We start from the raw sequence: 23,687 nt of genomic DNA, 5'->3' as shown, positions 1-23,687 counted from the left end.
AATGATTTTATTCATACAAAACGAAAACCAAGTCTTAAATCAAAGTTATTGAAAAAGTAGATTACTACTATTAACCACAAATAATCATTATTTTTCATTTATGGGGAAGATCGTCATAAAATGTGTGGTAATCAATGGACAAAGTTTTCTTAATATTATGTAGATCTTCATATTTTCGAGCGGTTATTTTAAGTCTTTCTAAGTGTAGATTTTGTAGCTGATTCCAGGAACATGAATGAATATTTAGTGATTTTCTTTGAGGAAGGATTGCCCATTCTTCTGTAAAATGCATCTTATAGTGAATTTGTCCTTCGGTACACAATATCGGTAACTTTTTCATCACCCTTTACCCTCCCTGGTCGGATACTTTTGTAAAACTGAACTGGAACTACATTGTGTGGAGCTGGTTTCTTTCTTGCCTGCTGGCAGAAGGTGACATAATCGGCAGGTACGTTTATTATCCTATCTTTTAGCTTTTGTTCTATCACTGAGTGGACAAAATCCACTTCCATTTGTGTATGGCCAGGCTCAAGATATTTCTACTCTATTGTTATATTATGATTTATTGCTAAATTCAGTAGGGCATTGGCCATAACACGATTGCGATTTTGATAGCTACAGCCATCAGTAAAAATAGTAATGGTCTTCCTATTCTCATTCTCTTGCTTAGCAATTTGGGGAAGAATGTGGGTTTCCAAAAATGATACCCAAATACTCGCAAATTCTTCGTCATTTAGACCACCTTCGGTCTTATTCCAAAGATACCAAAATTACTATTTATTAGATTGTAGAAGCACAGGTTGTACACTTGCAGTTTTGTTCTATAATAAAGTGTACTTACGTTTAATTTTGGAGCCATCAACACTGGTTGTAAATTGGCTGTAAAAACATACTTTCCCTTCTTTTTGTCCTTTTTGTTTTCTTCTCTGGCTTTCGTTTTTATTTGAATGTGTGCTTTATATTCATCTTCCGAATTACTTCCATTCTTGAAACATATGCGTTTTTCACACTCATCCTTTTTCGGGTGGAACAAGGCAAAATTCTCGTTTTCAAAGGCCTTGGAAAAAGTGACTATTGACATTGGTTCATTTTTTTTATTTGCCCCACTCGTTAACAGAACTCGTAGAGAGATTGTTTTGATTTCCATTCTGCTAATAGGTATTTCTTTTGGGTGCTAGCTCTGCAGTAGTGTGATTCCATAACTGGCAATGAGTTTTAAAAAATTCAGTTAAGCATTTACGATGCACATCAAATGGTTTTTCTGGTCCTAAAGAGTTTTTTCTTAAAATACTTGGAGCGCGAGGTTCAGAAATATTTTTCCAATGATGAACTGTCCACCTTCCGATTCCCAGCGTATTAAAAAAACATGGTTCTACACACTCTAAGATTCTGGTCTTTAACCTTTAAAAAATATTGCAGCGTTTGTCCCCTTTTTGTCTCCTTATATTGTTTATGATTTCTTGCTGTTTTGGGAGCTAGAGAAACAATAAGACTGTTTATTTTTTCCCCTCAGGTCATTTTTTAGAATGCTTTAAATATCTGACGTCTGTCTTGTTCTGTCAAGGACAGACATTTTATAGCCCCTGTCTCTTTTTTGCATTGATATCTCGGTTTCATAGCACGAGGTTTCCTTGGTTTTTCATAGTTCCATTTTTCTTTTTTTTCTCCTGACTAAATATCCTTTTCCTGTTTTCCGTAATCGTTTATTTTTTTGTGCAAACCAAGTTGATTCCTGCACACTTTTTTTCTTTTCTTGCTCTTTGCTGGGTATTCAATGATGCTACTTGAATCTGTATTAGAGTAATCGACAATCTTGTAGTTCCTGCTGGTGTCACTGTCAGAGATATCTGAAACAGGGATTTCAACATTGTTATCATAAACTTACCTTGTATTACTTCACTAAGTGTAACTTTCAAAAATAATAAATAATTATCACTGGACACTCTCGACAAAAATTTTCGACGGCACTGTAACGAGTCTAGACATGAAATGGCGTGGCAACGAGGACTTAGCAGTATTTACCTTTACGAATCCAGGTTCTTACATATAGCAGGTTTTCGTATCAGGTAATAATTGGTATTTCTGGCATAATTAGGAGTTGGATGGTTAACGGATCATGGAAAAAAACAAAATAGCTTTCCGACCATGCAAAAATATTATTTTACATTAAAAGTGGACTTAGTTAGCACTTTAGGATGACGATATAAAAAAATATTTGAAAAAAATAGCACTTTTTTTGATCTACACTTTAAATCTAAAATACAATAAAACTTTTAGCACTTCCGTTTATACCGGAAGTAACCATTATATTGATTATTTTAACGTTCTTCATTTGTTTTTTTATTTAAATTATTTTTTTTTGATTTTTATTATTTCTTAAATTTGCTTTAATTCCTATATTTATTTAATATTAAAGAGATGATATTTTTATAGGTATTTATTAAATTCAAATTTTATACCTAAAAATTATTAAATATTTACCTCTTTCGCATGGTTTTAGTAATAAAACTTACTCCAATAATGTCATTAATTAATATTCCACGTAGATATTCAATGATTTTCAAATATAAAATTTGAATTCAATATATACCTATATAAATATCATCCATTTAATTAGAAATATAAGAATGCGAATTCAAGGAATAATAAAAATGCAAAAAAATTATTTAAATGAAAAATAAAAAAAGCAATTGAAGAACGTTAAAAGTAATCAATATACTGGTAACTTCCGGTATACATGGAACTGCTAGAAGCTTAAAAGTTATCATCATCAGTGGCGTTACAGCTCTTTATGAGCCAAAGCCTTCTTCAGAACAATCCTCCATTCGCCCCTGTCTCTGGCAACTCTTCTCCATGCTCTAGTTCCGATAGACTTCAAATCATTTTCTAGGTTGTCTTGGTACCTAAGTCTCGGTCTTCCTCTTCTTCGTTGTCCGATCGGCCCTCTTCGGTCAAAAACTTTTCTGACTATGGCATCTTCCTCTCGTCTGATTACATGACCTATCCATCTGAGGCGTGCTACCTTAATGAATTTTACAACGTCAGGTTCTCCAAATCTTCTATACAACTCAAAATTGTAACACCTGCGCCACAAACCTTGTTCTTTTATGCCTCCATATATTCGTCTTAGTATTTTTCGCTCAAAACGTTTGAGCAATTCTTGGTCATTCTGTGTTAGTGTCCAAGTTTCTGAACCATATGTTAGCACTGGTCTTATTAGTGTTTTGTATACAGTAAGCTTTAAAGTTATTATATTGAAAATGCAGGTCAAAAAACATAAATGCTATTTTTTTCAAGTATTTTTGTACATTTTGATGCATGGTATTTGATAACAAATTCATACATTAGTTTGTACTAGTCACAGTATTTTCGTTTTTATTTAATTTTGTGAAAATTTGTGAAAACTTTGAAACCTGTTTATGAAAGAATATAGTCTAATCTTTATTACAAAACAAATTTTATGCAGTGTCGACGAGTACAAAGTAACTAAAAGCATTCGTTTATAGTGAAAATTATACAAAAAATTTTATTAATTTTGATTGAAGTTCTTTAAAAAATGGTTTAATATTGATAACTTAATTTCCTCTGGCATGTTTATAACTGCCGCTATTACTTTAATCATAACTGCCGCGATTAAAATCTTTTGAATAATAAAAGTAAACAAATTACAAATCGTACAAAAAGTGTAGTAAAATCTCAAAACGAAACGCAGCCAAAACGTGTTACGAAGTGACAGCTGTCAAATTTGTTTGGTTTGGTTATTTAAGGAGGGGATGATGCCAGGTAAAGTCACATATAACTACCCACTTTAGGGACAACAATCGGTCCGAAACGTGAGTTTTTAAAATTTTGATTTTGGCCAACTTTTTATGTAAAATACTACTCTGTGGCAATTCTACAAACAAAAAACCAACAATTGCAAGAATTGTGAATGGAATTGTTGATAGTTTTTAGTCTACCAATTCGGATACATAAAACAAGGTTAAATTAAAATTGTTTAGCTATTTAAAACATAAATTGAATCTGCATTTTCGGCGATAATAATGTATTTTAAAAATAAGATAGTATAAATTCTCAGAACTCTAATCTCCGAGATCTCAAATTCATAGGGGCGCATAATTCACCAACGCTACATTTTTATTTATTTAAGCATATAAGTGAAACGTTTAAATAATACATTTTTAATAAGTATGTGATGAATGTTTTTGTTATGTATCTATAAAAGGATACATTTGATATATTCTACATAGCGTTTTTAAAATAATCATCCAGCTCGACTAATAATAATTTTGGTCTCCCTCGTCTCAGTTTGAGTACTCTTATAATAACCAGTTTCTTTTAACAATTTATATATAGCTAATCCCCAGTATCTGATGACTATAGACGATATTTTAACTACACTGTTAAGAGTATCAGAAATATTCTATTGCCGAAAATATTTGGCGACATTTAATATAACACTTTGGTCTTTACGTGATAAAAACTTTAATTTTCTGATCCATCTATAACCACAAGTTGATTCCATATCCGATAAAATTGCTCACTATTAACTATCGCAAAAATAACACTGTCAAATCTGTTTGTTCGCTTATAGTCTAGTCGTCAGATATTTGACCCCTAAAAATCATACGAACAAAATAGAATTTGCCGAGAATATCAATTTTGGGACCCTAAAAAAGATGCAAGAAAGTTGACCCACTTTCACCCCCCCGGCTTCCTATTAAAACCCCCTTGTAGGGGGTAAAAACGTAAAAAATTGATTTACCAAGAATCTGCACGCCGCAAAAAAATATTTCAAATAAAAAATGTAGCTGAAATAAATTTGAACAAAAATATTTATTAGCACTTTTGTCGTAGAATGAACTGCTCTTTCAGAAACAACGCTTGAAGCGACCGGCGATTGTCAGTTCCACGCGTGAAATCAATGTTAAATAAAATTTGTATCAACTCAACGGTAAAAAATGGATATCTTTTGATCATAGTGCTTAATCGAAGTCAGTTTTTATAAATATGTCCAATAAATAAACATTGCCTGATTTTTGCCATTTTTTACGATTCTCGTGAAATCAATAAAATTTATCACTTTCATTGACTGGTCGTAGTGAAATTTTCATTGCTAGAGACTAATCTACAAAACCTAAAACATGAAATTTCTATCTTAAGTTTTGGCAACAAATATGTGGTTTTTTGATGCAATGAAAAACAGAAGTTGGGTACTTTCGAAAAACGTACTAGTGTAATTGAAAAAAAAACAGTATTTGATTCAGCATTTTTTAAGCATATTTCAAATGCGTCACATTTGTTGCCAAAACTCTAAACTAAAATTTCATGCTAGAGGTTTTGAAGATTAGACTGTAGTTATGAAAACTTCATAATGGGCGGTCAATGAAAGTGATAAATTGTATTGATCTCATAAGAATAATAAGAAATGCAAAAATTGCGCCATGTTCATTTATTTATTACCTTTATAAAAACTGAGCTCATTTGCGGCAAACTACAAAAATTGTATACGAAAGCTGCACTCTTTATTTTTAAAACGCATCTTGAATTTTGTCGATAAGACACTTGGATCAAAAGATATCGAATTTTTACCCTCAAGCTGATACAAATTTTATTGAACATTGAATGGTTTATTTTACACACAAAGTGCTTATGAACATTAGTGTTGGAAATTATCTCAGCTATATTTTTTGTTTGCTATATTTTTTTCTACGATGTACAGATTCTTGGTAAATCGATTTTTTGCTTTTCCTACGAGGCGAGTTTTAGAGGGAAGCTCGGGGGTAAAAGTGGAAATCTATTTGGCATCTTTTTTGGGGTTCCAAAATTTGTATTATTGACAAAATTCAGCTAGTTTGTATGATTTGTAGAGGTTTAGTGACATTTTCATCTCTGACGACTGGACTAATTGGGGAAATTCTAAATTAGCGGGTATCTTTATTAGATTTAGTACTAGAATAGATTTTTAGGGTTAATTTGATGAACTTCAATATTGGAAATGAGTTTCATTATTATAGACAAACAAAGATAGACAACAGCCGTACAAACTGCAACCTTTGCAGATTCTCCTTATCGTAAAACCTGCTTATTGAACCCGGTTCTCTTAATGAGGTTTCATAGCCTTAAGAGTGGTCTCTGCATGTACCTGACGCTACTGGTTTTTCATTCTTTCTTACAAAGACTGCATTTAGAAAAGATGTCCTCCTATAACGCAGACTCACTATCCTTTAAACAAAACCCACGAAAAGACTTTTCTGTCAAAAAATACTACTATCCTACTAGTTTATACTAGTTTCATTACTATCCTACTAATCTTTCGGCTTAATTTGGCTGAATGTTCTTTGTTAAACTCCTTAGTCGACTTCTGACGTTTTTACTATAACTAATTTTTTTACACTGTACGATATTTTTTAACTATAGTATTAAACCTTTTTTAATTTTTTACTTTTTTAAACAGTTTCCATTGTTTAATTATAAAATGGTTAGTTTGGTAAGAATTACAATAAAAATATATCGCACAATATCCACACAGCTGATCTTTGCATTCACATTCCCAGTCTGCCCCTTCAAGCTATATCAACTAAATCTTCTAATACATGGGCATTCTTAGAACCATTTATTCTCTTATCCAAGATTTGTAGTGTCAGCCTCCTTCATTCCTTTAATGGGGTTGTCGTGAGAACACATATATCGACCAGATTGATTCGTCCATTTCAATTAGATGAACAAATTATATAATTTTTTGTTTTGGATATGCTTAACAATTATTTCTGAAATTTATTAATTTTTCTTAGAGTATATTTATTATAGTATAGCGACGTTCGTTCTGAAGCTATTGTCTTGTGGCATCTTATTGCAACTACTATTTTTGTTGAGCATGAGCCACAATTTAAGTTTGAAATAAGTTTATTTTTATCTTAAATTAAGACAATCATATTTTGTATTTTGAGAATGATTCCCGAAGTGGAAATCGAAACGTCAAAACTAAACTTATTTTAAACTTATATTGTGGCTTATTCCCAACAAAAATAGTAATTGGATAGAAATATTCGTATGTCATCATAAATATTCCATTTCTACTGCACCTTAAAACTAAAACTAAGTAAAGGCCCTGAACGACACGCTAGTAAAACAGCGGTTTTATGATTCGCCGGTAAAGCCCGGTAGTTTATCCTTGCAATACCGCGGTTTTATGTTTTTTACTTGGCTCGTCAGGTAAAACTGTAAGTCTGACAAGAAAGTTTTTGTCAAATTTTTTCGATTATTTTACTTCTCACCTTACAGTGTTGTGTTTTTGTATTATAGGTGTCACTAAAGACAACAATTCAGTTTATGATTCTTCAGATATTCTCAAATAATTTCTTTAATCAAGTGGTTCTACTAATAATTTTGAATTAAATTTATGTGACACAAGTTTTTCGATTTTGTTATTCAATTTTAATACAAATTCAAGGCGATTATTTCATACTATTTATTTCACATCTATCATAAAGCCTTCCGATCATTCGTAGTTAGGCAGCTGGGCACCTTTCTGTATACATGGTGTCGTACGGTCGGTTCATCCTCCGAGATATTATTCGGAGTTTCATGATGATTTTCGATAGCCGCTCTGGAGCAGCAATGAATGTTTTTTGCTTCCATCCTCTTGCTCGGGGAGCTATGCGTCTTGACTTCCACTTAAGAAGACTCCTTGGCTTCCAAGAAGCTCACCGGAGGCTCCGTTGTTAGCAAAGTGCCACTGGCAGTGTAGAATACTTTAACAGTTCGAATTTATTATTTGAATCGTAAATATAATTTATGTTACATGCATTATTGTTTAGTATTCTATGCACGGTGAATGCCTTGAATCTCACACAGATACCGGCCCTTCAAGATTTAGTGTGTAGCCAAGTTCACACTCCTCGACTGCCCCTGGATTGCGGAGTAATTGTAAGTCCTTTCGGATCTTTTATTTACTTCTGCAATCACGCTCGATATCGAAGGGCTTACTCCGTAAGTAAATCGTGTAAATAATTTCAAATCATGTAGGGACTTTTATTTATTTATACCGAATGGTTTGACGACGAAGTGCTATTTCAGCTCGGCCACCGATTGAGGAGTAATTCTAAGTCCACCTGGGCTTTTATTTACTCTTGTGACGCTGTGTCACTTCGACATGATCCGAAATAGCTTTAAGACAACCTGTCATTTACCCATTCTAAGGATCGATATCTTTTTGGCCAGGGAGCTTTCTCTCCGAGCTATTAACGGGCTTTTGCAAAGTAATTCTAAGTCCGTTGCTAGACTTTTTTTTACCTCGACAAAAGATAATCTAACAGTCAAAAACGCCGGTTCCTATACTTTTTATTGGCTTAAATAATATCGTAGCCGTAAGGCTTCGTATCTATTCAAACACTAAAGAGCTTTTGAAACCTTTTTCGATATGAAGTCTTCTTAGTTCGACTAAATGTTAACTAAGGTAATAAATAAAACGCATAAATTTGAAAAAGGCTACTCAGCCAACTAGATCTTGGCGGGTATCAAGCTGTAGACTGATTTGATCCCGATAGGAAGATGCGCTGCCTTTTTATGCGTTTCTTGATTGCATCTTAAGTTGGAAGGCTAATACAAACGTAGTTAATAAAGCTCTTTGTTATTGACCGGCCAGAATGACAATGTTTGCTGTGATTGGTCTACTCTAGCGACAATGGAATGGTAGATCGTTGAAAAGTATTATATGGTATATAAAATGAGATGAGGAACTACATATTTGTTTTTAGCGAAAAAAATTACATAAGATAGCCGCGGCCTAACTATGTACGATCGGAGTAGGATTGAAAGGCTGTATGATAGGTGTATCCCGGGCTTTAGGAGTTGCCTCTAAACTCGGACAAAACGAAATCATGACAACGACCAGCTGGGAAAATAAATTTGTAAGTTGTAGTATCAGAAATAAATGTATTGCCAATAATAAGAGAAATGCAGATTCAAATAAGCCAAGTATACAAAATTCGTTAGCGAGTTTAGATTTAGATAGAGCACACCAAACATAAAGGATATTTATAATATTTTTTCTTCAAGTTATCTGTATTATTGATTAGGTTAGTTAAAAGATGTTTCTTTCATGTGGTAAGTAAACACATCAAGCTAGATTATAAATTCAAGAATCGCATGTAAATAATAATTGTATTTTTAACTTTATAAATTAAGAGCATAACATAAGTAGTTATAATAGATAAGTTCTATATAAAATTATGAGACATATTTACTACTATAAAAATTTAGGTTTTTAAAATAATTAACAGTAAACAACTATTCGTTATTTTGCATAGTTTTTAATAAATGCTACTTTAGAACCATCTGTTGTTCATTTTGAATCATTTTGAATTAATACATTGATCCAAACGTTGGTTGAATCGTTAAACATTTTAATATAACAGTAAACACAGTAAAACAACATACTGTTAGAGTTTATGATTATAATATGAATATGTAATATTTGCAGAATATGTAGTAACAGAACATTTTGTTATTATGATACTTGTATTTTTTTTTTCAAATTTATGACTTGTAGATTTATAATATCAATTAATACAAAACATAATGTGTTTTACGAGTGTTAAACATTTGTCTTTAAACACTTTTGACTTAAATATTTTAAGACCAACTACTTAACTAATCTCAGCAAATATATTCCGATAATGTCCATATTGATTCTTTTCTTAAATTATTTGCTGCAAATATTTTGACGTCATTACTTATTTTTCCAGTGACATGTTTCAATATAAAGTTCGAACTACCGTTCGAACACTTGGTGCCCTCACTACCATACTCATTTTTTTGCGAAATACGAAATATGTTAGGGTCATGGAGCACACTTCATGATCCTAACAATCGCCATCAAGAAAATTTATAACTAGACTAGTAGTGTGTGGCATAAAAATATCGTTGGTTTGGCTCTTAGATACCAGACATAATTTAATGTATTCTTTATAATCTTCTTTAAACAACATTGTCATTGGCCATTACTGGTTTCAAGCCCAGATGAGAAAGGAGGAAGGTGAATGGATAATGGATGGTTCTTAATAGAAGAAGCCATTGCAAGTGGCTGCTGTAATTAAATACCAAGAAATGTCCTAGTCCACAAACGGCACTAAACGCTTGTTTCATTTAGAGAGCTTAAAGTCTAAAAATACATCTAAGAGACTCATTAATATTCAGCTCAGCGTGGTGCTATTGTTAGAGATGTGAAATTACATAAACAAGGGATCATTTCATAAAATAGGTAGATCCCTTGTTTATGTCATTTTACAATTTGGAACAATACCAGCCCGCTTAGCTAAATATTCATGATTTTCTTAGATATCTGGTTAGACTATACCACAAGTTCGTTTAAAGAATTCTAAAAGGATGAAATACGTACAAGCGAATGGTAGTGCTCTGTACTTAAATTAAATCTTAATTGCCTTTCATGTTTATGCGCATACTCACGCAATATGAGTACTATAAATCAGTTCGCGTTGGGTTTTTGCCTAGATAAAATGACATGCTATAGAATGTAACTTTCATATTTCTTATGTCAGCTCATTTGTCGTCTGTTTGCTTTGCAAATTATAGAAAGCACAGATGTCGGCATTTTTCTGCATTGACTTCAAACGTAAGAAATCTTCAGATTTCTATTGTTCTTTTAACTACTATTTTAATACTAATAAATCTTTATTACTCAATTTTATTTATTATAATTCAATATAACTTAAAACGTTTATTTTCCTTTGAACTTTTGCGACTAAACATCCCTCTTTTTTATTATGTCACATATTGAATCATACATTTTTAATGAATATAGCCTTAAATACTAAAATTTTTGTAATGAAATGTTACTTTTACTTTGTTTACTGTCCCTTATTATGCAAAATAATGAATTTTTTTAATGTTAAGGTAAAACTCATCAGTTTTTTAAATAAATCATGAAAATACACTATTAGATTTATGTATGTGTCTAGTTTTTTCAGGGTCATATTATCACTGCAATCTGCGATTTTTTTCACCATATTACTTGCACACCCTACGTACAGTATAATCATAGCAAGGAAAGAAGAAATATTGACTTTATATACATTTTAAATACATAAAGCTGTTAGGTTTTTCTCGATATGCGTAACTTTTTATATCTAAAATTATATCTGATTCAAAATGAATTGTGAATTCAGCCATGTTAATTTATCATCTTTAGGAGAAAATCTATCATTTATTAAAATTTACAGTTGTAAAATATTAAATTAGCTTTAAAAAAGCTTACACTTCTGGTGTAAATGGTATATTTAAAAAATTACTAAAATAATAAAGATATTAAAAACGATTGTAATGTTCAACACAACGTTTTCGGTCTTATCACACCATCATCAGTGAAAACCCGAAAGTAAGTATTTCCGCTTTAGTATAATCGATAAAAAGGTTAACAGTTTAACTGTTATTATAAAAAATATATGGTATGAATGCTTACTTGAACATTTGTAAATAGCCACTTTAATAGGAGTACAAACATTTGACTTACATTTTAGATGTTAAAAGAGGTAAAAGGTAAAATTAAAGTGACACAGTCGATAATTTTAGATTTAACCGATATATGCTAACCCTTATTCGAACCCTCCAACTTAGTTGGCTAGTATCTTTGGTCAAACCTCACCATAGTGTCCGTTTCGAGTAAGGTCAGTATGTTCTCTTTCGGTTAAATCCAAAATAATTGACTTTACGTCGCTTTAATTTGAAGTTTTACAACATTTAAAATGTAATTAAAAAGTTTTTACATTTTTCAAAGTGACTTTTTGCAAATGTTCATGTAAGTATTCATACCAGACGTGTTTCAGATTAACTTTCAACATTTTTACATTTTTTATTTATTATATTAATGTGGAAATATTTTCTTTGAACTTTTCACTGATGGTCTGAAAAGATCGAAAATTTTCTAATGAAAATTGTAATCCTGTTGGATATTTTCCTTATTTTACTAATTTTTTAAATATACCATTTACACCAGAAGTGTTTACTTCATTAGTAATTTAGTATTAAGTTATTTTGAACTACGGTATACAGCTTCAGACATTAGTAAATCTAGTCAGTGAAGCAAGTTATCGAAGAGGTCTAAAAATTAACATTTCCAATACCAAGTGGATGGCGGTTAAAAAGATTACTGTAGATCAAGGTCTGCTAAATTTTGATTCTGATGAAGAGAAAACAGGGATCGAAATATCATGAAAGGCTTTTATGACCTGGAAACTAGTTTTATGTAACAGAAACCTGTCGACGCATATTCACAATATAGACAGAAAATGTTATGTGTGGCCTATCATTTTTTTTTGCTTCTGAGACATGGGCATTCAAAACAACGATGCTTAAAAAATTAGAAGCATTCGAATTGTAGTGCTGTCGACGAATCCTAAACATATCATGGGTTTCGCACACTTCCAATGAAGATGTTATTACAATGATGAATTAAGAACATCTGCTCAATCTGGTCTGATCTTCGGCCACATATTTAGAGGACCCAAATACCATCTACTTCGCCTTATAATACAATGAAAAGTGGAACCCAATAATAAGATTCAAATAATTCAAAGGTTAACTTGTATCATTAACTTTTTTGAAGAAAGGCTTAAAGAGGTATACGAGTGAACTGGCAGCGTGAGTTCTTTCTACAGGATTGTAAAAGGTTTGGGATTAAAATGGAAAAAAACCAAAAATAATTTATATTTATTAATTAAACGGAATACGAGTAGTATTCCTGCTATACGTCTTAAGTCATTAGACATTATTAAATCGAAGCCAATATGTTGATGAAACCAATGTGCATGCAGCACAAACTACACTGAATAGCTGGATAGATAGTTTCGGATTGTTATAAAATATATCAAGAGGAAGTACGTTTGTTATCATAGGTGGAAAAATCGGTTTTTCTGTCCTTTTAAGTTTTACATTAGGTGCCAAGTCAAGAGATTATTATAATAACATAAATGCACAAAATTGGTTGAAAAATGGTTAAAAGAAGAATATTTTGTTGTGGCGTTACAACGTTGGTCTTTTCGTCTAGCAGTTGTATACCTAACTTGTTTTTTCTGTTTCAAAATTTGGCATAGGTAGATATATTCTTAGACTTGTTCTACTTTATTGCCACTCAAAGTTATACGTCTGGGGTTGTCTGTGTTTTTCATTGTCTTTGTTTTTGTTACATTCATTTTTAGTGTAACGTATTGGTAGCTGTCTGCGAGTTGCTGCACCATAGTTTGTAGTTCTTCGAATGTGCTCTCTATAATCACGATGTCGTCACCGAATCTAAGATGCTTATACCTGTTTCTATTAACGTTGCTATATATGTTAACAAATTTTTAGTTTTGAATACGTCGTTTAGGCTTAGATTAAGTAGGTTTGGCGCCTTGTCGAACTTTTCTCTTACTGGAGATGAGATTTATATTTGCGTCTTATTATACTATCATAGTTGCGCTTTCATATATAGGTACATATAATATGTATTAGTTGTCTATATTTCGAATCTACTCTATCTACAATTATGACTAATTTATTCTATGGACAAAATACCGATATTGTCAAATGCCATTTCATAATCTACGAAGGCAAGAAATACGGATAGTTGGTCTTCAGTTGCCATCTCTATCAATGTGACTAGATGGTCTGATGTTCTACAATTTTTGCGGAAGCCAGCCTATTACACCAGTTGGTCATTATCCATTTTTAAGTCAACCGGTTGTTAATAATTTTCATAAACAGTTTGCATACTTAACTGAACAACGATATAGGTCTACAGTTTTTTTTTTTATATTACCAGTCTCTCGCTCCATTATTTAGTAATTTTGCAATTATGAAGACATCTGTTACATAGCTTTGTTAGTATTGGAATTGTTATTGTCTTGCTTGTTTTCCAATGCTTACCAATTATACCGTCCTATCCTAAAGCTTATTTTATTATATTTATTTCAGATTTAGCCATACGGCTCACACTCCCTCTAAGGGAAAAATTTACTCATCCAGATACCTACGGTATCAAAATGATTGAGCTCTGGTGGGACTCTTTTCGTGTTATCGAGCCCTTGGTGACTTGTTCCGCTAGAGCGTCTCCCAAAAATTTGCGTACACACCTGGACGTTAAGAGTAGTACAGCTTTCTGCATGGTCTTATAGAGATGGTTATTCAGACCTATCTTTATATGCCTATGTTTTCTAGGAGGTTTTTCGAAATGATCCCAGTAGTAGAGAGAATAATAGGTATTGTCTGGGTACTTTACATTCTCCACTGTCTTCGTATTTGAATTTTCAGATCCCTGTACTTGGCGATCTTTTCGTTCTGTTTAACACTAAGATTATTGTTGTTGGGTATCGTCACATCAATTAGTGTTGTTTGTCTCTTAAGTTTATTAACTAGTATGAGATCTTGTCTGTTATGTGCCACTGCTTGGTCTGTAAGCGCAGTGTGTTCCCAGTATAGCTTGTAGTTGTCATTCTCAAGTATACTTTCAGGAACGAATTGATAATATGGGAGATGATTTGTTTGGAGAAGTCCCAGTTTGATGGTTATTTCTTTCCTACTTAGTCCTGCCGTTTCTTATATTCAGTTGCAGCAAATGCCCGACAACCCCCGGTAAGATGTTGGAAGGTTTCTTGAGCTTGACATCCATATGGGGATTTGTCATTTTGGAACTGAGGGTCTTTGACGATATATTTCAGATAATTTTTGGTTGTTATAACCTGATCCTGAATGAAGAGTAATGCACCTTCTGCTTCAGGGAACATCTTTCCTGATATCAGCGAATAGTTCGACGCTATATTGTCGACATGGTCTTGACTGACCTTATTGGGATGTCGCCCGTGTGGAGGTTTACCCATTCAGGTGCGCATTTTTTCGTCCTTAGTAACACAGTGTTGTATCATCTACTGCACAAATCGCACGATGTTGAGTAGATGTCTCAGCCTGCACCTGAAAATAAGTTTTTAAATTAGTAATCCGTTTTTCTAGTTGCTTACTTATATCCATAAGTCCTCGTCCTCCTAAATACAGCGGTAATGTCGTGTTTTCTATTGCACTTCGAGGATGCTGTTTTTGTGCCATTGTGAGGTGTGTTCGTACTTTTCGTTGAAGATTTACTATATCCGTTTTTGTCCACTTACCAATACCAAATGAGTAGCTAAGCGCCGAACATGCGTAGGTGTTTAGTGCCTTAAACAAATTTTTACTATTAAGGTGTGAACGAAGCAGCTGTTTTATCATTCGTATAAGCTCAGTAGTTGTTTCACTTTTCATTTTCTTATGGTCAATCTTCCTTGCTTGCTTTATTCCGAGGTATTTATACATATCATTTTCACTCATGCCTCGATGTTCTGGCGGTTTTGTATATCCAATTATTATATTATTATTATTATTATGTATTATAAATTATATTACCTTTTAACTCTTTTTAACCTCTTTTTATTTCGAATCCCTCTATGACTGGTATTTGGTTGTTATTGCTGTCTTTAATTTTGATAATTTCCAAATACCCAGCGTTGGACTTATACTTTTAAGCCTCTGTTTTTTTTTGTATGGCTCTATTAAGTTCTCGTTCCATTAACTAAAATACATCTAAGTGCTTACAGCCACATTTTAGTTCTTCTTCTTTCTTTTTCTTTCTTCTTTCATATTTTTCAGCATAGCGTTTGTTTTCTGCTAGTAATTGTCTTTTTATAAATTAATAAGTTTAATTGTCAATATCAAGTAAAAAAAAAGAACTAAATTCACTTCGCAAAGTTTTCTATTTACGTCCCTTAATTTTGTTTTTGCCGTGGGTCATTCAAACTGATTAAAAAATAATATCTATCCGAACCACTTAAATAGTGTATACTTATTACTTTAAAAGTCCACATATATATATATATATATATATATATATATATATATATATATATATATATATATATATATATGTATATATATATATACATATAATTTATATTATGAATTTACCATTCTTCTTCTTCATGTGCCATCTCCTCTAAGAAGGTTGGCAACGATCATGGCAATTCGCACTTTCGATACCGCTGCTCTCAAGAGGTCATCAGAAGTGCAGTTAAACCAAGCTCTCAAATTGTTTAACCAGGAAATGCGTCTTCTTTCGCGACTCCTTCTACCCTGTATTCTTTCTTGTATTATTAATTGCAGCAAGTTATAACGCTCGCCCCTCATGATATGTCCCAGATATTGCAGTTTTCCGACTTTAATTGTATTTAAAACCTCTTTATCTTTTCCCATTCTTCTTAACACCTCGACATTCGTGGCTCTATCCACCCAACTTATTCTTAATATCCTTCTGTAGGCCCATAACTCGCTTCTAATCTATCCGAAACATCTTTCTTTAATGTCCAAGCCCCCAACTCATAAAATAATACGGAGAACACGTAGCATCTCAGAAGTCTTATCTTTAAAGAAATTGAAATGTCCCTGCTGCAAAGTACTTTTTTCGGTTTGTTGAAAGAATTTCTTGCCTGTCCTATTTTTGCCCTAATCTCTTCTGTGTACTCATTATTTTCGTTAATTATTATTATGTATGTATGTACCCAGATATTTATATTTTTCAACTTTTTTAATTTGTTCTCCATGTATTGTTATGTTGTCTTGGCGCTGTTGGGCTTTTGTAATTACCATAAATTGTGTCTTTTTGGTGTTTAGGGACAGTACGTTTTCTTCACTGACTTCTACCACTCTGTCAACCATTTGTTGTAAATCCTCAAGACATTCCGCTAATAAAATAGTGTCGTCGGCAAACCGTATATTATTAATTGGTCGACCATTTAATTTTATTCCCATAGTTAGTTCTTCTAGCGCCTTCTAGCAAATTGAACAAAGTAGGAGACAGGACACAGGCCTGCCTGACTGAATTTACCATTACAAAGTTTAATTTTGTTAGATATGCGCTTGCCTATGTAAAACAGTAAATTTTAAATTTATATTATTTAACAAATACCAATATACCATTTTTTATAATACATTTAATAAGTAGTTTTAGAAATTTTTTACTATGACCATAATTTTGAATTACTTATTTGAAGCAACAAGTTACAATTACCGCCAAAAGACTCAAATATGTTAAATTGATATCACAATATTTTCATGTATATATTTAGTGTAATTTTGTTTTATTAAGGTACTACTTTTTATCAAATATTCCTACAATAAAGAAACTTTTACCTTAAGGTAAAAAAGTATATTTTTTGTTTTATTTTAAACTGATAAGCAAAATCTTTATTTCTTTTAAACTAATATTCGTCAATCACAATAATATATTATAATTCAAGGTTTTCAATATGTATTTTAATATTTTAAGATGATAAGCTTTTATAAAATTGATGAGTTTTGAAACCATTACGATTGCTGTACTATAAGCTATGAAATAATCGATTTAAACTAAAAAATCATATTAACAGTGTTGTTTTTATAGATTTACGATCCACTGATTTAAAAAAATATATACGATAAGAGCACAATTTAAATTTTTAAAAGTATTTTATTGGCTTTCTACATCCTCACATCCTCTCTAGAGATTAATTAGAATCTGTTTGAGGCATTAGTTTGTTCAATCCTGACACTACTTCATTTCGACTGTCACCAACACTATATACTCCGCTATTGTTTTTCCTGTCTAGATGATACTTTTATACCATCGATGTTCTAACCTTTTAAAAAGGGGAATTTAGATTAACAAATTTAATGGAAGGTGTATTATAATTTAACACGATATCTCCATAATGCTTGGATTTGGTATCGACTTAGAATATTTAGAAATTTGAAGTCTCTTTGATCTCAATGGCTTTGCTGTTGATTCCTTGTTATAAAAAATCGGTGGGGATTATATTTCTAAAAAATTTAAAAAATTATTTCCAAAGGATGTCTTTGCCATAGGAAATACAAACCAATTAACGCCTAAAAAGAAATAAGGGTGGAAAAAATGGTAAACATTACAAAATTGTGATGTTTGGGTTACATTTTTTATTACAAATATTCAAAAAAATATTTTTTTTTCAAAAACATTTTCAAAAACAAGGGCCTCCTCAAATGAGGACGTTAGGTATTCGTATGGTATTTTTCACCACATCCTTTTTCAATACAGATTGTTTTTTCACACTTTTTGCATGTTCACCTTGCCTTCATATGACACACACAACACAACTGTTTTTCCAGTTTTCCTGAAAAATGAAAACCTCCGGTGACTTCAATGCTGGAACAAGCTTTCCTTTTTCTTTGTGTCCTTGAAGTGGCACTATCTCTCAAATAACTACGTACTATATGACGACGGAATTCTAACTGCTCTATCACATTTTCAGCAGAAATTTGATGAAGCTTCTAGGTATTAGTTATAATCATATCAAGAAAATACGTAAATAAAACTCACCACCACTTTTTACTTTTTATGCTTATTCGATATAATAATACGCACCGGTCATGCGCATCTACTCCACCCATTCCAGAATTGTAGGAAGTAAACAATTTTGGCTGTACTACATTTTATTTTGATTTTGATGCTCTGGACCATCGTTTTACATGACCTAATGATTCAATGGTATCATAATTGGATAACATAGAACAAACACTATTGTCATACCATTTCACACACAAAATTTCATAAGGTTTGTCGAATCTATAATCATATGTACCTCTTGCCATTCTCTTCATTAGCTTATCCATTACTGGACATTTTTGCACACGATTTTCTCTTACAGTTTCTGTGGTCTTTATGTTTTTTGTTTCAGGTATGTCATTAGTTGATATGTCGTGAAATAATTATCGAAAAAAATTTCATTTCTAGATGGTTCGGGCAGGTATTTCAAAAGATTAATTACTATTATAGCTTTAAGTGGTATTTCTTTAGTATCTTCAGTATCATTTGATTTTTTTTCACAATAAACGTCAAAACCATAACAATATCAAGTGGAGCTAGTTATCATCCAATTCTTATATCCAAATCTGACTGGCTTCCCTTTAAATTGTTTTGCTGGGTTATGGCCGAAATATTTCACTATGGACTCGTCTATGGAATAATCTTTATGGAAACATCCCCACTGGCAGAATTTTTCTATAATTTTATCTGCCAAGGGAATCGGTTTTTACCCATTTCAGTTTTAAAAAATTAGCACATTCCTTTGATTGTCCACCCGAAACTTCATCAAAATTGCTTACATCTTCTGGTTCACCATGAGACTTAAAAGAGGTTTCTATCGTTCCAGGAGTTTCATTTGGAATGTAATTCGAATATTCTAGAATATCATCATCATGTTCTTCATTATCTGTCAGTTCATACAAGTTTGGTGGCAGAACACACAAATCAATACTCTCCAGTTGTTTATTTTCCTTATTATTAGCTTCTTTCAAGGCTTTTTATAATTTTTGAAAGGTTTTAGACCCATAAAATAGTGATCTGAAAAGAAACAAATACACGAATTAGGCATATTGGTGCCTAACATTCTCGTTTGGGGATGGTACCTGTTGCTGTTTAATAATACCAAATATAAAATAAATTTGATATGGTGAATACCTACATTTCGAATAGTCCGTGGACTTCTAATTTCCAGTATAAAACTTATAAAATATATTTTTTTTCTTGATGAAAAAATGTTTTTATTCTTCAATTACACCTCTTTTAAAATTCGTGTAATACGAAGCACTATATAATCACATCTGGTTGTATTTAAAGCGAACTGAAGCCAGTTACTGACTAAGCTATTTATCTCGATAAGGAAAAAACTTAACTAATAGCCCAAAACATTTTAAAATTCAATAGAATGTTTATTTTTGTAGGCGTCCTCAAATAAGTACGGCCGGCGTTAATGGTAATAGACAGAAATCCTCAGTGCCACAGAATATTTTGTTAGCAAAGTTGTCAAGTGATTGTTAATCTCAGAGGAATCTTACAATGTACATTTGAGATAAAGAGTGTGACTCATAAAAATAAAAAAATAATCCTGTATTCCTATATTCGTCAAAACCATAAATTGCAGTTTCTCTAAGTAATAAGGACAATAAACGACATGAAATTTAATGAACGCAAACAAGAAAATGGTTGCGAATCGCAAACACCTTTTTATAATAAATTTCTGTGTCTTATTACAAAACACACATAAAGATATCCCTTTTATTTGAAATATTAATTTTTTTCAATTTTTTATTAATTTACTACATCGTAAGACTAATACCGTTAATTTATTAAAGAGCTTTATGGTAAATCTATTTAAACAACACTTATAATATGTTTAACAAACATTAAAATTTGAACACTAATATTTTTTATATTTTAGTTTTTTGTTAGGCTCGTACACATTAGGAAATGCTTTACTCAGAAGTCCAATATATTTGTAATTGAAGAGTTCAGTAAGTACATATTTATATATATTTTTTAATTGCCAATAGTAAAATAAGTAGCAACATCTAATTTAATAACACTATTATTTATAGTTTAACCAACAAGTGTATTAATAAGGGCGATTAACAATTGAGATATTTTAACTCGTGAGCGAAGCGAGCGCGTTAATGTTCGAGATTGTTAATCGCCATTTTAATTCACGAGTTCATTACAAAACTTTTCCGTCGACCGTACTTTTCAGAAATAAAGATATCTTAGTTTAAATTTTTATTTACTTAACGATAAACAACAATTTTTTTTCAGCTTTCATTGACTTTATTCAAAGTTTCCTTAGTGGTAGTTTTATTATAGTAAACATTAATATTCGAAATGAAATTACTGAAATTAAAGGAAGATAAGATGATAAATGATTATCTGGTTCTAAATTAAACTCTTTGTCAATATCCATCCTTTGATTTTTCAAATCACAGAATTTTAAACAATAAAGTAAATAATGACATACAATGACATATAGCACTAACAGCGGCTACTTAATTTTAAAATAATTTTTTAGTGGGAATATAAATAGATATATGTTTGGTTGCCTACACCACAGGTCACTGCCAATCACAGAGCGTTTAATTTATGCAAGCAATGTATGTTGTGTTGCCTATAACGAAATCGTTCATTAATAGAAAATTATTCATTAATAGTGGTCATTAATCAATGATTTTGAGGGTGTTAAAATTGATCATAAGTGGACGGTCGACGGAAAAAGTACTTATATGAATATGCGAGTGAGGTAGAATAATTGGTCAACTGAAATTAAATTAAAAAAAAAGGAAATCCTCCTCTTGGCTAAGTAACTTTTTAAAATTAAATTGTAATTTATATTAAAAGTTAAAAACAATACAATTCAACTTTTTTACGTACAAGTTGGTCATGACTTTCCAATAGTTTTTTACTCTATCTTAAAATGTACTCTCTGATTCAGAGTACGTGCCACATTAGAAAATTAATCTATACTAAGTTAAAGAAAGATATTTAGGTGCTTCTTTAGTTTGTTTTGTGGTAATGAAATGACGAAGAGTCAATTAGAGACATTTTTTTTGTAGTGTTACTGCACCTCCACCTATATTCCTTATCACTGAGACTCAAAACTATTATTTGTTGATCATTTACGCACATTCTCTCATTTATAATGTCTCTGTATAATACATAGGTTACTGTGGGAAAAACGATGATTGGTATTTAACCTACATGTAGGTTGTTCTAAAATGTTCTCAATCATTATTATCTTTCTAACAATAAAACACCAAAAACTTTTGTTTTCAACACTTCCACCAAATTTTTTATAAATTATTATCACTACAGCTGTTTCGGTAGAGTGCAGCAGCGCGGAAAAGGTGCACAGATATTGTATTGAACTAGATTCTGAGGATTTTTAACCAAGACGTTCTTCTTCTTCCTGGATCTTATTTTCCAAATATTTTTCTTTGCAGGATGGCTTGAAGAAGAGCATATATGGATTCATTGCGCATAATATGTCCGAAGAATTGTAATTTTCGAGATTTGATGGTGGTCAGTACCTCTTGGTTCTTATTCATTCTTCTGAGGACCTCCTCATTTGTGACTCGGTCAGTCCACGGGATCTTAAGCATTCTCCGATATAGACACATCTCAAATGCTTCCAGTTTTCTGCACATATCTTCGTTCAAGGTCCACTATTCAACACCATAAAAATGACAGAGAAGACGTATCATCGCAGCATTTTTATTTTGTATCAAGAGAGAGGTGGTGATTCTTGAAGAAGGCCCCCATCCGATTGAAGGTGGATCTAACTTTTCCGATGCATGCTCTAATCTCCTGGTTGTTGGTCCATTCTTCATTTATTATGGTGCCGAGGTAGTTGTAGTGCGTCACTCTTTCTACAGTAGATTAGCTGACCTAGAGTTCACCTTCTGTTATCCTTTTCTTGCTAATTATCATAAGCTTTGTCTTCCTAACGTTTATATTGAGTCCATATTGTTGACTATAATACGTGATTTTGTTCATAAGAACTTGTAGGTCTTCTAAGTTGTCCGCAAATACTATGGTGTCATCTGCATATCTGATGTTGTTTAGCTGGTAACCATTCAGTATAATACCTTTTTCAGCTTCGTGCAAAGCTTTGATAAATATTCTTTCAGAGTCCAGATTATTGAAGATTAGAGGAGACAAAATACAGCCTTGCCTCACTCCATGCATGATTTTTACATAGTCAGTGTGTTCACCTTCAACTCTGAGATTTGCTGTCTGAATCCAGTAAAGATTTCTAATTATTTTCAGATCTTGGTTGTTAATTTCTGTTTCTTTTAGTATTTGCATCATCTTGGCGTACTGTACTCGATCAAACGCTTGCTCGTAATCAACCAGACATGCGTATACGTCGCAGTTAACGTCCCTGCATCTCTGGAATAAGATTTGTACTGAGAACAAAGCCTTTCCAGTATCAACAGCATTTGTGAACCCAAACTGGTTGGGGGAAGTTTGACTTTCACACAGCTTGTAGATTCTCTTATGAATTATCTTTATGAACAATTTAAGGAGATGACTCATGAGGCTTATTGTACGGTAATCTTCGCATTTTTGGGCTCTTGGTTTTTTGAAAGTGCGATAAACTGAGATTTCAGCCATTCTGTTGGTATTTCTCCAGAGTTATAGTTATATATGTTGTTGAATATCTTTGCGATTATTGCTATTGATTCGTTGTCCATTAGTTTGAGTAGTTCTGCGTGTATATTATCAGGGCCTGCCGCTTTGTCATCCTTTAACTGTGTTATTGCGGTATAAACTTCTTGCTGTAATATTCTTGGTCCATCATTTACCCCTTCTTCTAGCTCAAAGGTGTTATTTCTTTTGTCTTCAAATAGTTTTTCTAGATATTCTTTCCACGTTCTTATTTTACTCTATTTGTCCAAGATGATGTTTCTGTCAGAATCAGTTATATTTCCTTTCTGCCTTCGTCTTAGTCCTCCTGTGAGTTCTTTAACTTTCCTATGTACATTGTGACTATCGTACTTTGACTGCAGAGTCTCAATTTCTTCGCATCTTTCCCATGCTTCTTTTTCTTTCGCTTCTCTGATGTTCGTTCTTATTAATATATTTATGGTTTTATATTTGTCTGGGTCATTTTTAGCTTCTCTTCTCTCGTCCATTAGTTTCAGAATCTCATCTGTCATCCATGATTTTTTCTTCATTAATCTATATGTCGCTAAATGTTTATCCTTTAAATTTTGCACTATTTTTGTAATATGTTTGATCGTTTGTTCTTTGTTCAATTCGTCTCTAATTG

General features: G+C 32.1%; 1 protein-coding gene across 5 annotated transcripts in view; it reads left to right on the top strand.

Annotated features, from left to right (window-relative positions):
* Nucleotides 1-23,687, top strand: part of Rab3-GEF (Rab3 GDP-GTP exchange factor) — a 222,944-nt gene that overhangs the window by 168,877 nt on the left and 30,380 nt on the right. For all 5 annotated transcript variants that reach the window (XM_072535244.1, XM_072535242.1, XM_072535240.1 and 2 more), the window contains one exon: nucleotides 20,310-20,382. In XM_072535244.1, the coding sequence (XP_072391345.1) occupies nucleotides 20,310-20,382 (73 nt within the window). The remainder of the gene's footprint in view (nucleotides 1-20,309; nucleotides 20,383-23,687) is intronic.

Source organism: Diabrotica undecimpunctata, chromosome 6, assembly GCF_040954645.1.
Source record: "Diabrotica undecimpunctata isolate CICGRU chromosome 6, icDiaUnde3, whole genome shotgun sequence".
NCBI lineage: Eukaryota > Metazoa > Arthropoda > Insecta > Coleoptera > Chrysomelidae > Diabrotica > Diabrotica undecimpunctata.
This window is presented reverse-complemented; position numbering and strand designations above follow the sequence as displayed.